Consider the following 20,694-nt stretch of genomic DNA (forward strand, 5'->3'; position numbering starts at 1 on the left):
GGCAGCAGAGACTTTCAGGGCAGAAAGGAACTTTAATGAGGAAAGTAGCCATCATGGAACAGCAATAAAGGGACTATGAACTGGATGTTGTTTTAATCATACTTTGTTCAGGTAGAAGAACTCAGACTTAACTGTACTTTTTACTTGTAGGGGCATAAATTACTTAAGTCTTCTTGAGAATTATACATATCATGCTCCAAGTCTTCATAGCTTATACTCTAGAGACAATCACAAACTTTTTTAATGGTCTCTTACAGAAGCTCCATTAGGGAGAGTTGAGAGCTATTCAGAGCACCTAAAAAATAAATTCTTCCCTGTAATAACATTACACTTAGACAGGGAAAAGCTTTCCAGTTAGAGCCTACAAAAACATGTGCATAGAGATTTCTTGAATACTGAGAAGAAAAATCCAACTTGTTTTGTATTCTGCACAAAATCTGTGGGCTTTGTAGCACTTTGTTATAAAGATAACATTAAGGTCCACATTAGGAACGAGCATCAGGAAAAAATTTCACATTTCTAAGGTTTTTAGAAAACACTCTCAGCTTCCACTGTAACAGTACTATCTTCACGACTCTCATGCTGAAAAAAAAATTAACCTCTAATAAATTATGTTTCCTATAATCATATATGTAATAGTTTTCAAAAAATAAAAACAATTCTAAGCTTTATAGAACAAAATGTTAAAGTGCTATTTGTCCTCTTTTTGTCCCATCTTTACCTCAACCTACTCTCTTAGTTCCTATTGTTACTACTTGTAACTTACACTTCCAGACAATAAAAATATTCATGGTCTTCTTGAACATGAACAGACACCAGCACTGAAGAGTCACCTTGTCATGATATTTATCAATTATTACTCTTTCCTTCCCTCCAAAATTATGTCATTTTAATTTTTAGGTAATTGATCATTTCTTTTCTTTCTAGTTTCACCGACCAGCTACATCCATCCCTAAACATTATAGTTTAGCTTTCGTTTTGCCTGGCCTCAAGTTTTATAAATGGAATAATAAATTATGCATTCTTTTGAGTTTGCCTTTCTATGCCTAACATTATATATACAAATTAACATCCATGTTAAGTGTAGATATAGTTCATTTTAATTATTATGTAAAATTTCATTAGATAAATATGTCTCAATATATTTACCACTTATCCATTTGCATAGTTTCCACTTTGGGTCTATTATGATATTGATATATGTATTTTTTTCCTGGAAGTATATTCTTTTGGGTATATACTCAGGATGGAAATTATTGATCGGTATACATATCTTAACTTTCAGTAAATAATGCCCAAAATGTTTTCAAAGTTGTTGCAATAATTTATATTTCAAATAGGAGTGTGTGAAAGACTTCTTTTATCAAACATGGTGATTACCATCACTTAGAACTGTATTTTGATATTTAGTCATTCTAATCAGTAATTAATTTCATTGGAGTTTTGCTTTAATGTCATTATTAAAATGGTTGATTTATGTCTAATGCCTTGCCATTTGATTTCTATATTTCTCATGTTTTTTATGCTCTTGTGTGTTGTGTATAATCTTAATTTCTTTGTTGATTTTAATGTAATTTTTTGTTTTCTTAGTCATTGGTCTACGGATGACTATAAATATCTTAATTTGTCACAATCTGCTTCAGATGAATGCTAAATCAATTCCAGTACAATACAGAAACTTTGTTCTCATATAGCTCTACTCCTTCTCCCTTCCTTTGTGTTACTGTCGGATATGTTACATCTATATGTTATATACCCAACAATATAATGTCATAATTATTGTTTTTGTAATCTTATATCAAAACAAGAGAAAATATTTATCTGTAGAACAGGGGTTGGCAAACTATGGCATATGGACCAAATCCAGCCCACTACTTGTTTTGTAAAGGTTTACTGGAACAAAGCCATATAAATTCATTTATGTATTGTCTATGGCTCCTTTCATGCTATAAAGTAGAGTTGAGTAATTGTGACAGATAGAATTAAGGTTGATAATAACATGACCTTAAAATAAGGAGATTATTTTGGATTATCTGAGTGGACCTGGTGTAATTTATGCAATTGTCTTTTAAATCAGTTGAGATAGCACAAAAATATATTTATACTGGTTTTATATCCATCTACAAAATTATCTTTACCAAATGCTTTTTATTTCTTCATGTGCATTTGAGTTCTATATGATATCATTTCCTTTTAGTCTAAAGAAGTTCCTTTAGTGTTTCTTGTAAGGTAGTTCTGCTAGTCACACATTCTCTTTGTTCATATGTTTATATCTTTATTTCACCTTCATTTTTGAGGGATATTTTTAAAGGATATAGAAATCATGCTTGACTGTTTTTTCCTCTAGCCCTTTAATATGTCATCCCATTACCTTGAAGCCTGCATTGTTTCTGATTAGAAGTCCCCTGTAAGTCTTACTGTGGATACACTCTACATGAACAGTCATTTTTCTCTTGCTGTTTTCAAGATTTTCTCTTTTCCATCAGTGTGGCTCTAAGGTGTCCAGGAATGGATCTCTTTGTGTTTACCGTGATTGGAGATTATTGAGTTTCTTAGATGCATAAATTAGCATTTTTCACCAAATTTGGGAAATTTTTTTTACCATTATTCAGATTGTTTTCCTGTTTCTCATTTTCTGGGATTCCCATTATGCATATATTGTTACATGAGATGGTATTTCAAAGCTCTCTGAGGATTTTTTTTTTCTGTTCTTCAAACTAGATGATCTATATTATTCTATCATGTTTGCTCATTTAACCTTCTATCAGCTCAAATCTGCTTTTGAGCTCCTTGGTGAATTTTTCATGTTAGTAACTACATTTCTAAACTCCAGAATTTCCATTTGGTTCTCTTTAATACTTTCTATCTCTTTTGTTGATATTCTTATTTTTAAAAATTTAACAGATTTATTGAAGTATAATTCTTACACAAAGAATTGTACATATTTAATGAGTGCAACTGGATGAAATTCGCAATTTAGGCATATGCAAACACCATAATATCACCACTGTCAAGGTAATACACACTGATACTGTTATTTTTTGATAACTGTTAACTGTTTGAAAACATGGTAACTGTAAATATCACCTTTGATGTTCATGTTGATAGTATGTTATTTAACATGTTAAATCCTGAAACACGTTTTTCTTTAGTTCTTTAAATGTCTTTCTTTGTGAAGTCCAACAATTGTCTTCCCCTCCTACAGAAAGCCTGTTATCTATTGTCTAATTTTTTCCAAGTATAAGGGTCACAATTTCCTGTTCTTAACATGTCATAATTTTTTATTACTGATGTTGAAATATGGATATTTTAGATAGTATATTGTGGTGATTTTAGATTTTGATTACCTTATTATCCTCCACAAGTGGTTGTCATTGCTATCTTCTGACTTGCCTGTAATAATTTTGTGGAGTCTGTATCCTTTGCAATGTGTGGTCTTTGATATAACTACTCACTTTTTAAAGTTTTTTATTTTTAGGAAGTAAACCCATGCTTATATGTCAACTAATCTACAACAAAGGAGGCAAGAATATACAATGGGGAAAAGATAGTCTCTTCAATAAATGGTGTTAGCAAAACTAGAAAGCTATATGCAAAAGAATGAAACTGGACCACTTTCTTACACTATACACAAAAATAAGCTCGAAATGTATTAAGGACCTAAATGTAAGACCTGGGACCATAAAACTCCTAGAAGAAAACATAGGCAGTGAATCTTAGACATTATCCTTAGCATTTTTTTCTGGATATGTTTCTTCAGGTAAGGGTAACAAAGGCAAAAATAAACAAGTGGTACTACATCAAATTAAAAAGCTCCTACACAGTGAAGGAAACCATCAACAAAATGAAAAAGCAACCTATGAATGGGAGAATATATTTGCAAATGACATATCCAACAAGGGGATAATAACCAAAATATATAAAGAACTCATAGGACTCAATATCAAAAAACCCTAAATAATCCAATTAAAAAATGGGCAGAGGACCTGAATAGACATTTTTCCAAGAGAAATACAGAGGGCCAACAGGTACAGGAAAAAATGCTCAACATCACTAATCATGAAAATGCAATTTAAAACCATAATGAGGTAGTGCCTCACACCAGTAAGAACAGCTATTATCAAAAAGACAAGAAATAACAAGTGTTGGTAAGGATGGGGAAGAAAGGGAGCACTTGTGCACTGTTGGTGGAAATGTAACATGGTGCAGCTGCTATGGAAAGCAGTATTAAAAAAATTAAAAAAATTAGAAATACCACACAATCCAGTAACTGCATGTGTGGTTATTTACCTGAAGAAAACAAAAACACTAATTCTAAAAGATCTATGTACCCCCATACTTGTTGCAGCATTAATTACAATAGCGAAGATATGGAAGCAAAGTGTCCACTGATAGATGAATAAAGAAAGAAGGTGTGTATGTGTGTGTGTATGTATGTATGTATGTATGATGTATGTATGTATGTATATATCTATCTCAGTCATTAAAAAACATTTAAAACAACATGGATGGTTCTAGAAGGTATTATGCTAAATTAAACAAGTCAGAGAAAGACAAGTATCATATAATATCATTATATGTGGGGTCTAAAAAATGAAACAGATGAACAAACATATGAAACAGAAATAAATTCATAATACAGAGAACAAACGTGGTTGCCATAGGGGAGGGAGATGGGGGATGGGCAAAACAGGTGAAGGGGATAAAGAGATACAAGCTTCCAATTATAAAATAAATAAGTCTCAGAGATGAAAAGCTAGCATAGCGAATATAGTCGATAATATTGTCATGATTTTGTATGGTGACAGATGGTAACTACATTTACTATGGTACTGCATATTTTGTAATGTATATAATTGTTGATCACTATGTTGTATGCCCAAAACTAATGTAATATTGAATGTCAACAATACTTCAATAAAAGAACATCTGGAAAAAAAAGACAATTAAAAAAAATAAAATGCCTGGTTTCCTAGGGTTCTATCCTGAGTCAGCATAAATTATTGGCCAATGACTGGTCAAAGCTGTGCTTAAACAGTTTGTTAAGGACTAAACTGTGCTCCTAAAGTTCATATGTTAAAATCCTAACCACTAGTTCCTTGAATATGACTGTATTTGGAGATAGAATCTTTAAAGTAGTAAGGAAGTTATAATGAAGTCATTAGGGTGGGCCTTAATCCAATATGGCTTGTGTCCTTATAAGAAGAAATTAGGACACAGACACATATGGAAGGAAAACCATGTAAAGACATAGAGAACCAACTCTGCGAACATGATAATCTTGGACTTCCAACTTCTGGAACTGTGAGAAAATAATTTTCTGTTGTTTAGGCCACCCAGTCTGTGGTAGTTTGTTATGGTAGCCCTAGCCAAGTAATCTGTGCCTTGAGGCAGTAAGACTTCTACCTTTTGTCAATGAATCAATGTAGTTTAAGAAAGTATTCAGTTAGGCCACTTGTAAATCTGCCCCACTTTTACTTTGTGTTTGCAAGCCTTCTTATTCAGCCAGTGATGAGGAGCTTACTAGGGCCTCTCAGTCTCCTTAGTGAGTGCATATTCCCATGCACATTTATAATCTAAACTAGAGGGTTAAGTTAGGGTATTATCAGATCCACTTTATTTCTCTTGTTCTCAGAATCTTCCCATTAAGTTTCTGGCTGGTTGCCCAGTCTATTATTTGACCCAACAAGTATTGTGATCTCAGTTAGGCTAGGTGTTATATTGGCTTTTCTAGATTGTTTTAAATAACATCCCTGGGCATAGAACTTTCTGTGTTCTGTTCCAAATAAAATTGGCCGTCTCCATCTCTATCAGTGAGGCTGCTGGTCTTCACAGTCTGACTCGCCCAGGTAAACTGCAAGATGGAATCTGGGTGGGGGAGTTGGGGAGGATGTTGTGGGGAACTGGAGCAGCCTGCAGCTAAAATATCACAGACATCCACTGTTCTTTCTGAGATTCAGTAAAATTTTTTACATAAACACTTCTTAATTTGTTGTATGTTTTGGTAAATTTTCAGAACATTTAAAAGATTTACTTATAATTTTGTCCACTTTTGTTATTCATTTTTAGGGAGATTTGCCATATCCTAACTCAGCTATTTTGGAAGCCCCACCCATTCCCTGTCCTGTAAAACTCTTTCCATGTAGTCTTGTAGTTACTTCAGTCAGTCCTTGCTTAGGGTGGTCTTCCCTTATCATCCTATGTAAAATAATCTTTGGTTTATCTCTTTACTGTTTTATTTTATTTCACTACATTTTTCTGCTTCCTGAAATCATTATATATATATATATTTGTTTGTCTTTCTTCCCCACTGGAATGCAAGTTTTCTGATGGTGGGAATGTTATCATTAATCACTGCATCCATAGTGCCTGTAACAATGCCTAGTAAATAACAGATCCTCCATAAATATTTGTGTAAGAATGAATGAATGTAGATTTCTAGTTTTTTAAGCTTGTGAGAAAATAATCATTCTTATTAACTTTGGTGTTATTGTGATTTATTACAGTATTTGGGATGTTATTAAACTTGCAACTACCTTCTAGGAATCAACTACCTACAGAAATAATAGTCTTGTATGTAAAGTTATATGTTTTGGGATGTTCACTACAACACTATTTGTGATTTTTAAAAACTGTAAAAGAGATAAATATGCAGCAATAAAGGATAAATACTAAGGAAAAGCATGATGCTGTTAAAAGGCATTAGTGATATGCTTTATACTGGGAAGATGTTTTATGATAGCTGAGAAAAATACATATGACAAAACAATATATGATCACACAATTAGTAAAGGGAAAACCAAATGTGTGTGTCTTTTTTCTACAGATTTGGATGTGTGGGTAAGACAAGGACTACATTAAGAGGACAGAAATTTGTAGTCTATAATCTTTTAGCTTTTTAATTTAAAGTTTCATGTGTTACTTTTGTAATTTTATTAATAAAGAAAAAATTTTAAAGTAAAGGAAATATTACCACACATTACACTTGTATTAGTTCTAGACATATTGTATCAGGGTACTTCATCTCCTCATAAAGTGTGTTTACTAGAAATCAACATCCTTTGATTTGTTAGAGAGTAGATAAACACTTACCAAATCAATACAGCCAAAGATGGAGTATGTACATGCAATAAAATATTCCAAGGGGTAGGATAACAGTAAAATCCGTGAAACTTCCCTCCCAAGTTTCTGAAACCAGAAAATAGGGAAAGGTCTTGCATTATTACCTTGAGTAAGTATAAATATGCCCACAGAATGAACTCCTATTATAAGAAGCATGGAAAAGAAGGAAAATAAGCAGAAAACATAAGCCTCTTTCATCATTTGATTTCCCTAGGCATTCTACTCCTTTGGCCTCTGTTCCACTTTTCCTATCCTTCATTCCCCCAAATCACTGTCTACAGCTTTCTCTCTTGATCTTCATCACTCAGCATTCTTGTCTCACTTCTTACAACTCCTCATTCTCATTATTCTCTTCACTAGAGAGTTCTTGGCATAGCTCACTACCCACTCTTTAGTCAACAGGATTTGACTCATCTGTCTGTGATAATGCCAGAATTGTCATGTATAAAAAGTTATAATTTATTACAAACTTATTTAAATTTACATGTATGGGGATAAAAGTATCGCACAGAAATCGCTGTAATACTTATGGAAGGATGAGTAAATCCAAAAAGAGTTCAAAGAACAATACTTCATTTGAAGTATAAGGTGATTGTGATTGCTGGGATATTTGTTTATTTTATTTACTCCTTCTGTTGCTATTGGAAAGGTATTTTCAACTACATATCAAGATGCATAGTACTGGTCCTAATCCTGAAAATAAATGTAGTTTTTGTGCTGGCTATGGAAAGAAGAATGAAGATATTCAGACCTAGAAATAATACTGTAATTCTGCCTCCTTCAATTGCTTCTCTTCCTCCCTCTTGTCTTTTGTTGGGTTTGCTACCTTTTATATGCGAGAGTCTATTAGGTGGTAGGGATTAGACGGTGAGAATGAAATGACAAAATATTCCTGCTTTCTTAAAGTTTATATTCAAGTGGAAAAGAAAGATAAGGTAACATATGATAAGGTTAAATCTATAAAAATTGACACAAACTTGCTCAATAATTATAGGAAACAGGAGGTTCACCCTAAGCTATTAAAATCTGGGAAGGCTACCTAAAGAGGTAGGACCTTTGAAATAAGAGTAGGACTGAGAAAAATGAAAGGGGGAAGCAACATCTTAGGCAGCTTTACATTTTTAATTACTTGTTTCTTTGAAATTAATTTTACCTACTTTGTTTCAGAAAGCACAAATTAAAAGTATGACAAAATAATTAAGAAGAGACATAAAATAAAACCAGTAATAAAACTATAAAACATACCACATAGCCTACAGCTTGATAATATGAGCAAAGGCTGGATACATGAATATGTTTTAAGAAAATGATAAAACAAGTTTAACTCAGGTATAGTGTTCATTCATGTATGGTATATTAACAGGAGGATAAAGAAAAAACTGTAGAGGGTTTGAAATGGCAAGTGACCTTATCAGAATTCTTATTTAGTTTTGCTGGCAGAAACCCAATCAAAGCATTTTAGCTGGAAAGTACTAGTGACCACTTAGCTAGCAACATTGTAAAAAGTCATTTTGTCCACATTCCTTAATACATATGTGCTAGTGTTATTCTCAGAAAACTCTCCTCCAAAAGTATCAAGATGCCTGCCAGAGAAGCTCAAATAGGAAAACAACAGAGAGCAAACTGAGCTCTCAACACGATTTAAGCCTGTATTTCCTGTCATTAACAGCCAAGAGAGTACTAATTAATAAAAACTTAAATAATCGACAATACTTGGTAATTGGGAAGACAATGGAAAGGAAGGGTGAAGGATTACATCAGGGTTTTGAGCCAAGGAGATGGAAATAAGGGAGTCTTGCAGTACAGTACTTTTGAGGAGGTAAATATTTTCCATTTTATATCTGTTGAGTTTGAAATGATAATGATAAAAGCAAGCTGCTTACTTATGTTAGAAAATCTGCCATATGGAAAACCTTGTAAAATGTTGGCAGCGTTAGTAATAGTAGGTATATAATTCTATAATGCTTCTAGGAAAAGGCAGTGGGTTAGAGATGTAGGTTTAATATACAAGTTCATTTTGTATAACTAATCATAGCAAACAAAGCTGAAACCACCTGACTGGGAGATTTTGAAACTGATCGTTAAAACTGAGTTCAGGTCAGATAACTACAGTCTACAATTGTTTGTAATACTGTTTGCAAAAGGTAGGTCTTAGAAATAAGGCCATACTATCTTAACCTGACAATTAGAAGCTATTGAGTAAAAGTGGTAAACTAAAATAACTTAAAACAATTCTACATTTAATGATCTAATTCTTCCCCCACCCTCCCATCCCTGAAATTAGAATTGAAGTTCTAGATTGAATTTCCACGTAAATGGAGGATTTTCTCACAATTTATAGGGAAAATCTGATGCATGTTTGTTTAAGTAAATATATCATTCCTTACACAGTCTGTTTTGGGTATTAGTGAATCTTCTCTCATTCCCCTCTGTTCTCCGTGCTTGGATTTTTTCCACTATGGTCCCCTTTCATAATACACTGCAGGTATGAGACGGGTGTACAGTGAGGACCAGGAAGTTTACTCTCACCTGCAATGACTTCTAACCATTAGGATCACTTTTGAATTAAACCTTTCAAATTGTTACTGGTTTTGTCCTGTTGTTCAGTAACAAAGAGGAGCTCTACTCCAACTTGTTCTCATTTCAAGTGGAATATTTTTTTATGTATTGCCAAAGACTTTCACAGCACAAACATTCTGTGATTCTGACTTTAAAGCCAACATAGTTGAAATGAATCTAGTATGATATCAGCTAAAGATATTCACATTAAGTAGAGAATGTTACTATCTTAGAAGAAATTGTTATCTCTATGGTACAAAGTATGTGTTTGGATACTCAAATGAAAGCAAGGTAGATTCATGTATACTGATGCATGCATTTGAGGATTGAAAGCAAAATTTATATGAGATGCAAAAGCAGGGTGTGTATGAAAGCTTGTGTTAAACTAGAAACTACTAGATGTCTACAATTCCAACTCTACACAGCAGTAGCAGAATTCTCTTGATTTTGGGAAGGTTTTAAGGTCTAGTATTACACTTTGATTTAATAGGATCAAAAGTGACTTCATGCATAAAGCATATTCACATCAATAACACCTTCAAATTTTTTACTTACTTTATTTTAACTGGGCATATCAAGAATTCAAACATTAGATTAATATTAACAAAAATATTGTTAGAATTATTTTTGAATTAAAACTTTTAGTCAAGAGCTTACTACTAAATCACTACTACTGAAAAATTTCATGAGGCCTTTTTTTTCCCTTCTAAGCCTTCAAAACCTCTGAAAGGAATCATTTTGAAATTAAGATGTTCGTATAGAATTGGTCACTTACCGCTTGTCCATAATTCCTATATGACACGGAATCAAAATAAGACAATTCAATTGTTGTTAGAACTGTTGCAATAAGTGCAGTAATTACACATAAGATGTTCATGATCAATGCACATGAAACCTAAAAAAGAAGACAGAGGGTAAATTTATTATATTCGAATAAGGACTTTGGTTAAACAGTTTGTATTCCTGAAAAAAAAAATCACTTAGTTAAAAGTTTGATCTAGTTTCTGAAGCTTTAGAAACGTTGGTATGTTTGCCATTACAGTAAAATATTTTTCTGGTTTACATGAAACCCAGTTAATCTGGAGGAAACACTGAAATATCACAACAATAAACATAAGTCTTCCATTTGGACTAAAAAATGTTATATTTTACAATATTCTGAGTCAGCTGGAAGAAGACCCTGTAAGATATGATTTGAACAAATGGAGTTCCACTGCAGAAAGAAAAATAGAAAACGATGGACAATGACTGTCAAAATAAGCCAAATAAGATTCAGTAATTTTTAATCCTGGGTTTTCATTTTCTAGGGAAATCCATTCATATCTTTGGATATCAGTTTTTTATCTGTATATGAGATCAGACTAATTAATTTCTAAGTCATCTTTCAGCTCTGAGATTCTATGATTTTTTTTCATCCCACTAACTTTCTAGCTATACCACAGATGGATCTTTATTCTGGACAGATTCTCTATTTTGTTAAGATACAATCCTGTTCTCAAACTATAGAGTTAGGAAAATGAAGTTTTACAGCAGTTATTATGTCTCTATATAAAGGCATTAGGTCCGATTAATATTTTTCTAATACTAAAGTTCATACAATGTTAAAAGAAGGTAGAATTACAAAACTCCACTATACTTAAATTTAGAAACCTTTACATAATCATGATTCTAACTAATATAGCATGTTTGTCTGCATTAAGTTATGTGCTCCTGGATTTTCACTCAATTCCTCCATTTATTTTACAGCCAGGGTAGACTCCTCCATTGCTTAGATACTATCTTTTCACTGAGCCCTATTTAGCTTTGTGACAGGTGGCCTCTAGCCTACCCTGGGCATTCCAACTTACCAGTCGTTGAGTTGGATGTGTTGCTGCTTTTATTATGGTGACTCCTGAAATGATAAACTGGATATAAAAACATATATTGATAAATAATTATTGATAATGCTCATCAACTTAAAAAATATTTTTAACAACTCTCTTTACTAAGTCAATTATTTTTAGAATACTAAGAGTACCAAATATAAAGAGGTTTTAGTAGAAGTCAGGACAAGTTTCCTTCATACAGTAATGAACTCTAAGGTTAATACTAAGGTCACTAATAACAGAAATATATGGGGGACAGTGGGCAAAATTCAGATTGTGGTATATGCCAAAGATAATGTAAGCAGTCCTGAATCAGGAACCAAGTTTGCCTTACCTGTGCATGCTTTCTGATCTCAATCAGTTATTACTTGTAATGTTATCCTTCTTAGTGATAATTAGATTATAATTACTGTATACATGTCCAGATGTGAAAAAAGTGGCCTATGAGTCTCTTCCAAATTGTGCGAAACATCTCTCTTAACTGAGACTGTAGCCATTACTAAGGCGACAGCTGCTATTCATATTTTTGCCTTTGTTTTTTTTAACAAGAGGTTCCTTTATTTCATACCAGGCTATCTTGTATATTTCCTAGATATGCAGAGCTATGTCATATTGTTTGACGGTGGGTTGCACAACTCTGTTGAAATACTCCTTTTGTCTTATCTGCTTAGTGGCTTTGACAAAGGTCCAAATCAAAGGCTAATTTGTGGAAAACAGCATTCATGTACACCATACCCAGGAAGCAAAAGCTGAAGTTTAGTAACTCCTCAACGATGACTTAAATCTAAACATTTAGCACTTCATTCTGTAATACAAGCTGAGATTTCCAAGGAGGTACACAGTGAAGACAGGAACTAGTTCAGAATATAAAGTGAAAATACCTTGTGAATTTTGAACTAGAGTACTCTCTAGCTAGGTACCAAGCCATGTGCTTTACAAAATGCCTTTCCAAGTTTATGACCCAAATGAGAAGTTTTGCACTGGATGAAATTTTAGATTATTCTAGGAGTTAAATATGCTATTTTTATGACATGAATAATTAAACACTGAGGGACATGAATCATTTATCTAGATTTTGTCTGCAAATTCACTATTTTTCTCCTATTGCTTTCCAAAGCAATGCTTTGACACTTATGAGTCAATGTATAAAGTCAGGGAATCTCCTAGAGACCACTGTCTCCACTCTCACCCTCTCAAGTGCTGTCCGTCTTACCTCTTTTGGCCCTTACCCCATTGATTCTAAGCACAGGTAAGTGTTCTCCTTGCTCCTTATTGTTACTTCCAACCACTCTGTCTCCTCCAGCTTTGAGTCAAATGTCATCAGATTCTATCACCAAATGTCGTTTCTGGTTGGAGTCATCTATTGATCCCTTGGTGGCTCTTGTCCTTCCAGGTGATTTTAATTCTTATGTCTCTAATTCTCTCTCTAATACCCCTTAATCCTTGATAATTTCAGTATACACATATATGATCCTTCTAATACCCTGGGCTTGTGATTCTTTGAATTTCTCCCTTCCAATCCTTTGACTCCATTCTATTTCAGTCATTCACTCCCACATTTATTCTCCTGTCTTTGTTTCTGCCAATAAGTGTAATATCTTTCAAATCTCAATTTGGATATCTCTTGGTGACTACCACTTCTATCTTTCTAGATCATGCCCTGTAGTATTACAACTATAACAATCCTTTGACCCCATATGGATCTATAATATGAGCCTCTCATCTACCTGTTACATTCTTCCCTTTACCAGCTTAAATTCCATGGCCAACTATTATAAACATTCACTTATACACACTCTTAACTCTTTTGCACCTTTCTCATTTGATCAGCTGCATGGTTAAACCAAAGCACAGACTAAATGCAGTTCTCCTTACAGCATGCCAGCACCCATGCAGCTGAACATGGGGTAGCACAGGTGACCCTCTGAAACCTAGCCAAAGTGAAGCCATATGCTTAAAAGATGCTTAGGCCAAGATGCTGGGCTGCATTCCTAGACTGAAGTTCCAGCAACAGGGAGGAATTGGTCCTGTTCCCATTCCACAAAGAATGACCTGCTTTGTGTCTGAAGAGAACAACGAGATAAGAAGGAACTCCAGGATTGCCTGCTTTTCTACACACAAAGATAGCCTTCAGGTAGCACCCTTTTCCCTTTCCCTGATAAAAGCTAGCCCAGTGGTGGATGGAGTTGGGGTGGGGAGGGCACTTTGGCCTAGTGCCGTCCACAGCTGCATGACTGATCCCTTAATGAAACTCATTGATTTGCCAAGCTGGTCTTGTCTGAGTTGTTCTTTGGCCTGTCAGGTTCCCTCACAATTCGAGGGATGATGTCTCTTTTACATCCCTCCTGGAAATTCATTTAACACGTGGCCTGAGATAGACACACAACCATCTTGACCCATCTCACTATACAATCATGTTCCTAAAGCTTAAGTGAGTCCTTAATGCTGCATTAAAGTCAAACTACTTTTCCACAATCCATACATTTGCTCATTTTTCCTAGATGTCTATTCCATATCCTCTCCTCAAACAACCAATGCATTCTCCCATTCTCACTCTCAGCTCATGATCTTGCTTCCTAATTTACTGAGCTATTTGAAGACATCAGAAGATAAATTCCACAAGCCCCCAACATCCCATCTACCTACTTATCAAAATCTGTCCTTTCTCTCTGTTCTTCTACCTCTCTTGTTACTTACCTTGACACTATTTACATTAAAGATGGATAATTCATTGTTGTGGGGTGCCGTCCTAGGCATTGTAGCATTTTTAGCAACATTTCTGTCCTCTGCCCAGGAGATGTATACCTGTCCCCTGCCACTGTGAGAACCAACAATGTCTTCAGACATTACCAAATGTCCTCTTAAGGCCCAAATCACCTCTAGTCGAGAACCACTGCTAGAGATGAACTGTCCATGCTCCTAGCTACTTGTGTATTAAAATTCAACATCTCTTGCCTATACATGTAGATGATTCTAATAATCCCTCCCTCGCCCCACTTATTTATTTATTTATTTATTTGCCCCACTTATTTTATATCATTAATTTTCTCTCTTCTGGTTCAGTCCCCTCAATCAAAGACATGCTACTTCCATCTTACTGAAACAAATAAGAAAACCTTTTCTTAACCCAAATTTCCCCCAGAAACCACTTTGTCTATGTAACATTACACCAAAGTCCTTAAGAGTTTTCTATATTTGCTGCCTTTAGTTTCTCTTTTCCCATTAAACCAACTCCGATCAGACTTTTGTCCCACTGTTCCATTAAAACTACTTGTCAAGGTTACTACTGGCCTCCATATCCCTAAATCCAGAGGTCAATTCTCAGTCTTTGTCTTATTTGACAAAATAACAGAATTTAATATACTTGATCTCCTTATTTCTTTGTTCACTAAGCTTCCAGGATGCCACACTCTTCAGATTTTCCTACTACATTATGGCTGTCTGGAAACTGCAGAAGAGTGCAGGTAGTGACAAATTTAGAAAATGAGTGAGCATAGACTTATTGTGCAAAGAAGCTAAGGTAAAGACCTTAAATATGAAAATTAACCATGCTAATGGATATTATGGTTAAGATTCTTGGTCTTTCACATTATCTAAGGACAATCCAACCTATGGTTGTCATTGTGTATTCACTTCTGTATCCACATTTTTTGTAATAGCACTGTTAAAATAAGGGTGCTCCAAAAATATTTGCTGAAAAAAGGAATATGATTTTGAATATATTACCAACATAGGATTTAATTACATAATTCTCCTGAAAACTTTACTTAGAAACTATTTCTTATCTTCCAACAGTGGCATGAATATTATTTATTGAGTGATTAAATCATACAAATGTGTTCTACTCACAATAATTCCCCATAAAGCGCATCTTGTTTTGTAAGTTATAGGTTCATATGTCCCGAAGACTCCTTTAATTTGTCCCATATACAAAACCAATAGGAAATACCACATGAGAACGTGAAAGATGCCAATCATAATCTGGACAGCCTGTGAGAAGAGAATACTATTAGTACTGAAACCATGTGATTTATAACATAATTCCAGTAAGTGTTAACTACAAGAAACATTTAACACTTTTATGAAAGATAAAAGTAGAATAGCAATGCATTTAACCATGTATTTCCTGGATTGATTAGCCCAAAAAGAAGTCCCTAATCAGGAAGTACCGAGGGTTACCAAAGAGCAATCAGCCATACTTGGAGCATCAGACTTTGCACAATAATAATTCTGGCCATTCTTCCATAAGGAAGTTGACAACCTGACTCTACTGGCTATCCTCCTTACCTATCAAGTAATGGCATGAGAGAATTCTAAGGGTATTTGAGAGAAAATATGGTTACTAATCTCTTTGGATGCAGGAAGCAATGTATACAATATTTTCTTGTATGTCAGTAATTTATTAAGACTGAATCACTTTTTGAGTCTTATAAAGGTTTGATTTATCTTTTCCTTCAAGGTGTACTTCTTATAGGAGTTTTTCATGAGCATACTGGGGTCAGGTATAGTCCCGCACATAGTTACAAAGAATACCCAACATAGATTTGCTTGTACAAGGTCTTCCTATTGGATAGGAGAGATGGATCAGGGTAGGGCAGAATTATTACTCACTTCTAATTTGTGGGAAGATAATTATAATCCAAGTAAATACATCCCCAGTAAATTAATTTCTGAATTTATATATGTGAACAGATATTTCATATACTGAACCACATTTTTAATAACTCTTTAAAAATTTCAGAGGATGAATTACTTTCATTTTCTTATAAACTTTAATAAGCTGTTCAATGTTTTAGCTTAATAGGCCTAGCTTTTGTAAAGCAAGCACTCTATGAAAACACAAAAATGCAATTGGTTAATATTAAAGACACATTTAGAGAATTTTTAAAATAGACTACTTTTTGGGTAACAACCTTATATATTTTTATGGTGTTATAATTTAAGATTTCTTCTTCATCAGATTTGGAAGAATGGCATTATATTCAGAGGTTTTTTTGGATTTGATTGGGAGAAAATCCTGTACTAGATCACAAAATCCTTGAGGGCCTGGACTTCAGTTGTCTTACTGTTGTGACCAGCTTCTAATATGGTGCCCAGTGTAAGCAGGTGCCCAGTCAATACCTCTTGTTAAGCGTATCAGTATCAAGTACATTAATTCCCAACTGTTAAATGGAGTGAGTGGGCCTGAAAAATACTGTCTCCTTTTATATGACTGGCAGCTCTATATAAAGCTATGAAATATTCAAGCAGCCAAAGTTTGAAAAGAACTATGCAAGCAAGCAAGGCTGCTAGTGTATGGAGAAGGGCAAGATGGGTTTTCTTATTTAAGGACAGTTCTTAACCTAGAGCCAATGAATGGATTTCAGGACATCATAGGCCTCCCAGGCACACATGCACATACATACCACACACACGCGTGCACAGACACATACACACACAAACAAGTACAAAGGATTATGATATCTACATGAGTCTGGGGAGAATATTCAGAGCTTTCTTCCCATGTCCAAAGGGGTTTGGACTCCAAAGAGGTTAAGAACTTCTGCTGAAGTCAGGTAGGTGATTTAGACACTTGGTCTATACAGTAGCCAAATTCAAGGGAAAAGTTCACATTCAGTGTAAAAGACTTTTTCTCTTCAGATGTAAAGGAACATTATCTTTGTAATTCCTTGGTCTTTATTAAGAGTTAGGTAAACTGTTTATAACTTAAAAGAAGAGACAAATTAATAATAATCCTTCTACGTAGTCAATAATATGGTAGTAAATAAGAGAGATCAGCAAGAGATCTCTTTCACAGTTAAAAAATAACACTCTTCTTTTTTCTTTTACTCCTTATTTTGGATTCATCTATAACCCTGTGTATGTTGGTTCAGTAAGTATGCTTATACGTAAGCACATATTTGTTTATGAGGGGACATGAGATCAATTAAAATTTGCAAAGGCAACCAACATTTAAAAACAAAACAATTTTCACCCTTTTGACTTAACCAAATCTGCCTCCTCCAGATCCAAGAACATTCTGTATTAAACTGAATAGTTCCTGATCCTGAATTTAGTCAAAGTGAAGTCTTACATACCCCTAAAACAAGTCCATCTGCTGTAGAGAGTTTTGAACATGTGCATGGAGCCATACTACGAGCATTTCCTCTAGATGATTATGTCTCCAATTTTTGGTGGTATCTTTATTTGCAAACTTCTACAAAACAATACAAAATACATACACATGCTTTGGTCAAAAGAAATTACTTAAATTTCTTTCCTTATTGTTTCTCAACCACTCTCCAAAACTCAGAAACAATTGGTTTCTTCCCCCCCATGCCTTAATTCTTAGAGGTATCAACTTACATCCCCCTATTCTAAGTTAACAGCCTCCTTAACTGAAAAGCCTCTCTCTATGACTAAAAACTATTAACTGACATACTACGAATATTTTCTCTGAGCACCTAACTGTGTCTCTAGATGGTAAGAAAAAAAAAAAACACGTAGGGAACAGTGTTATTTTCAGTAAATCTTTTGACAATTCATTTGCAATTCAAAATCAATTCAGTGCAATCCAAAAGGCTATATTTGAATTTTCAAAACCAAGTTCTTGTACTAAAATTCATCATAGGCTTGTGTTTTTTTTTTTCTAACTTACAACCTACTAGTTTTTCTTTCTAAATGGAAGAACTTTTTCTTCTGTCAGACAACTTACTAAAGTCGCTTCCACAATCCTAAAGGCTTCTCCAGGACTTTTAAATTTTCTCCTGTTACTTGTGCATTTCTCCCTGGTGTCCAGAGCAACTTTCTTATATTAAGATAAAAACCTTGCTAATCATTGTATCCCCTTGTGGGATTTTGTCCCCTAATGGATCTGAAACTATATTGTTCTACATCTCCTAACATGTCATTTTTACATCAATAGCATGAGTCACTGTCTTCAGAATAAAGTCACAATTCTTTGGCAGGGCATATAAAGCCCTCCTGAACTGCTCCCTGCCCACCTCCGCAGCACCGTGGCCACTCCCGGTTTTGGCCCTAAGAACTCCAGCGGCAACTGTTTTCTTTGGGGAGCCTCCTCTGTCCCAGGGGTCTCTGCCCGATACTCCTCGCCGCCGTCCCCTAAAGCTCTGTGCACGTTTCCTTCCACGGCGCAGGCCGTGATTTTCAGGCCTGGCTCCGGAGTCCAGGAATTCATTTCCGTACGTCCAGGACCAGTCCTGGGCTAAGACGGTGAGGCTCATGCTTGAAATAAACACCAGGCGGGCAGCCGGGAGCGGCACCAAATTCTCCCTGTCCCTTCCAGTTTTGAACACTTAAGAAATCACATGAGCAAAGCGAAGTCATTACCCCTCATTTCAGTTGTTCAAAGTCCCAACGGTCAAGCTTCGCCCTCTCAGGCCCAGGCCCAGGCCCAGGGTGAAGAGGGTCCAGGCGCAGGCCTGCCACCTGCCCAGGAGCGCGTGGCCAGCACCCCGCCAGAGTGCCCTAGCCAGTGCCGGGCCCGGCTGAACTGGCGGATCTCGGCAGGTGGTGCCCTCAGGGCTAGGAGCCCAGACGCTGCCCAGTGGCCATCCCTGAGGTAGCAGGAGACCAGGACCTAGCCGGCCCTCGAGCTCTTCAACGGTGCCCTTCAACGGCCAGGCGAGGGCCTCCTGCGCCTGCGCACTCGCTCCGGCGGCAGGCGGGCCTGGGAAGGGCGTGTGCGCAGACTCATAGGGGCTCGGTGGGCCCGCGCTCAGACCCGCGCAGAGTGCACTTGGTCGGCGTCCCCAGACGTCTCTGGTATCGGCCCTTCCGGCCGGTTTCCAGGTACACGCCCCCTGCGAAGCTGGCCGGCTCTGCCGTCAAGTCGGTCCTTCACTTTCTCTGTTCTCTTTAAGAACTTGGGCCACAAATGCACTTTAGAAGGTCTAACTATTGAAAAAGGCAAGTAGCTGACTCAATGATTCACTTAAACAAAAATTAAGTAGCCAAAGAAGGAAATTAATGAAGAGAATATTTAGCAAGACACCGGAATGACTTTTTGATTCACCTGCTGGGGTGAGTTTACTTCTCAGGTTATTCCTGGGATCAGTTTTCTACTTGATGTGGAGAACAGTTACAACAGTATTTATCTAGACGTGTAAAGAAATAGAGGTAGCAGTTAGAGAAAACAGAAGAGTCTGGTGTGGGAAGGTGGATGAGGAAGTGAAGAAAAAAAGAAAAACCAAATTCAAGGAAACAATGTAATCTTAACTGGCAAGTACAGATCATGCTGTTACGCAATTATCAGACTTACTAAAGCATTAGGCAACCTGGAGAACAGACATTACTGCACCTACTGAACTCTCATTTATTCCAGGAAATTTATATTGGTATTTTGGAAAAGTTAAAATTCAGGCTTGTGATGCAAATATGTAGTGAGCAAAACATTCAGAAAGAAAGAGACTGAATTTTCTTTTTTAATAAAGAAATTGCCTAAGTGCTGCTAACCCATCTTTGCCAAAGTTAAATTACCAATATGTCTTAAATCCGCCAAGATCTTTGATGGTCATTTTTATAGCCTGAAAGTCAATTGTAAACTCAGCTTTATCTTTAGCTCCACCACCAGCTGCTGCCTTACATTGTGACTCTGCAGCTTTTCAATTAAAAGAAAAAACATATATACCCAGGCTCTTCTAAAGCCTTTACATTTTGTATTGATCAGTATATCATTGAGGGTACTGATTTTATTCTCAAGTAATAAAGCACTTTAGTTTCTAACGTTAGGATTATAACTTTGTACTTTGCCTATGAGTGGATGGGGATCTGACCATATTAAGCATTCTTTGTGCTATAGGAAGGTGAACTTGCATGTGTCTTCAATCTCAAGATTATGGATTTAGTAGAAATTAGAATAAATTCTGATGGGATGGTCCCCTATTTTAACTTGCTGCCATAATTGATTGATTTGCTGTGAGAGAAGTGATGTATCTTTTCCTTTCATTTAAGTTTAGCCAACAATCTCTGGAAGTTATCTTGGGTTTGATGATTTTCTTGGATGGTGCCCAAATATGTATTTAATATGAGCATAGATGAGAGAAGATGAGCAAGTCAAAATGTGACACAAAGTTCCTTGCTACTTCTTTTTTCCTTTGATAATATCACAGATCAGTAAATCAGCTTGACTTTTCTCTGTGCCATATCC

At 35.5% G+C, this 20,694-nt stretch overlaps 1 protein-coding gene and 1 long non-coding RNA gene across 2 annotated transcripts in view; one reads left to right on the forward strand and one right to left on the reverse strand.

The window, feature by feature from the left end:
- Positions 1-12: 12 nt before the first annotated feature.
- Positions 13-19,158, reverse strand: MS4A13 (membrane spanning 4-domains A13). The gene is made up of 7 exons (XM_073228311.1): positions 18,876-19,158; positions 17,624-17,742; positions 15,396-15,536; positions 11,529-11,585; positions 10,457-10,576; positions 7,093-7,188; positions 13-582 (listed from the first exon to the last, which is right to left on the reverse strand). Exons 2-7 carry the CDS (start codon positions 17,675-17,677, stop codon positions 529-531), a joined length of 522 nt encoding a protein of 173 aa, XP_073084412.1. The 5' UTR covers positions 17,678-17,742; positions 18,876-19,158; the 3' UTR covers positions 13-528.
- A 126-nt stretch (positions 19,159-19,284) lies between these two features.
- The window catches only part of LOC140847608 (uncharacterized), a 32,084-nt gene continuing 30,674 nt past the window's right edge, over positions 19,285-20,694 (forward strand). Inside the window, exon 1 of the long non-coding RNA XR_012127644.1 lies at positions 19,285-19,568. This is a non-coding gene — a long non-coding RNA (uncharacterized lncRNA). The remainder of the gene's footprint in view (positions 19,569-20,694) is intronic.

Source organism: Manis javanica, unplaced genomic scaffold (genome assembly GCF_040802235.1).
Source record: "Manis javanica isolate MJ-LG unplaced genomic scaffold, MJ_LKY HiC_scaffold_25, whole genome shotgun sequence".
Taxonomy (NCBI): Eukaryota; Metazoa; Chordata; class Mammalia; order Pholidota; family Manidae; genus Manis; species Manis javanica.

Bases quoted from the DNA above. Each gene is read 5' to 3' on its own strand.
- MS4A13 (XM_073228311.1), bottom strand. From the start codon at position 17,677: ATGGCTCCATGCACATGTTCAAAACTCTCTACAGCAGATGGACTTGTT. The intron at 11,586-15,395 runs GTGAGTAGAACA...TTTTATATCCAG, and splicing joins GCGCTTTATGGGGAATTATT to TTTATCATTTCAGGAGTCAC. The intron at 7,189-10,456 runs GTAAGTGACCAA...TTCTGGTTTCAG, and splicing joins ATAGGAATTATGGACAAGCG to AAACTTGGGAGGGAAGTTTC.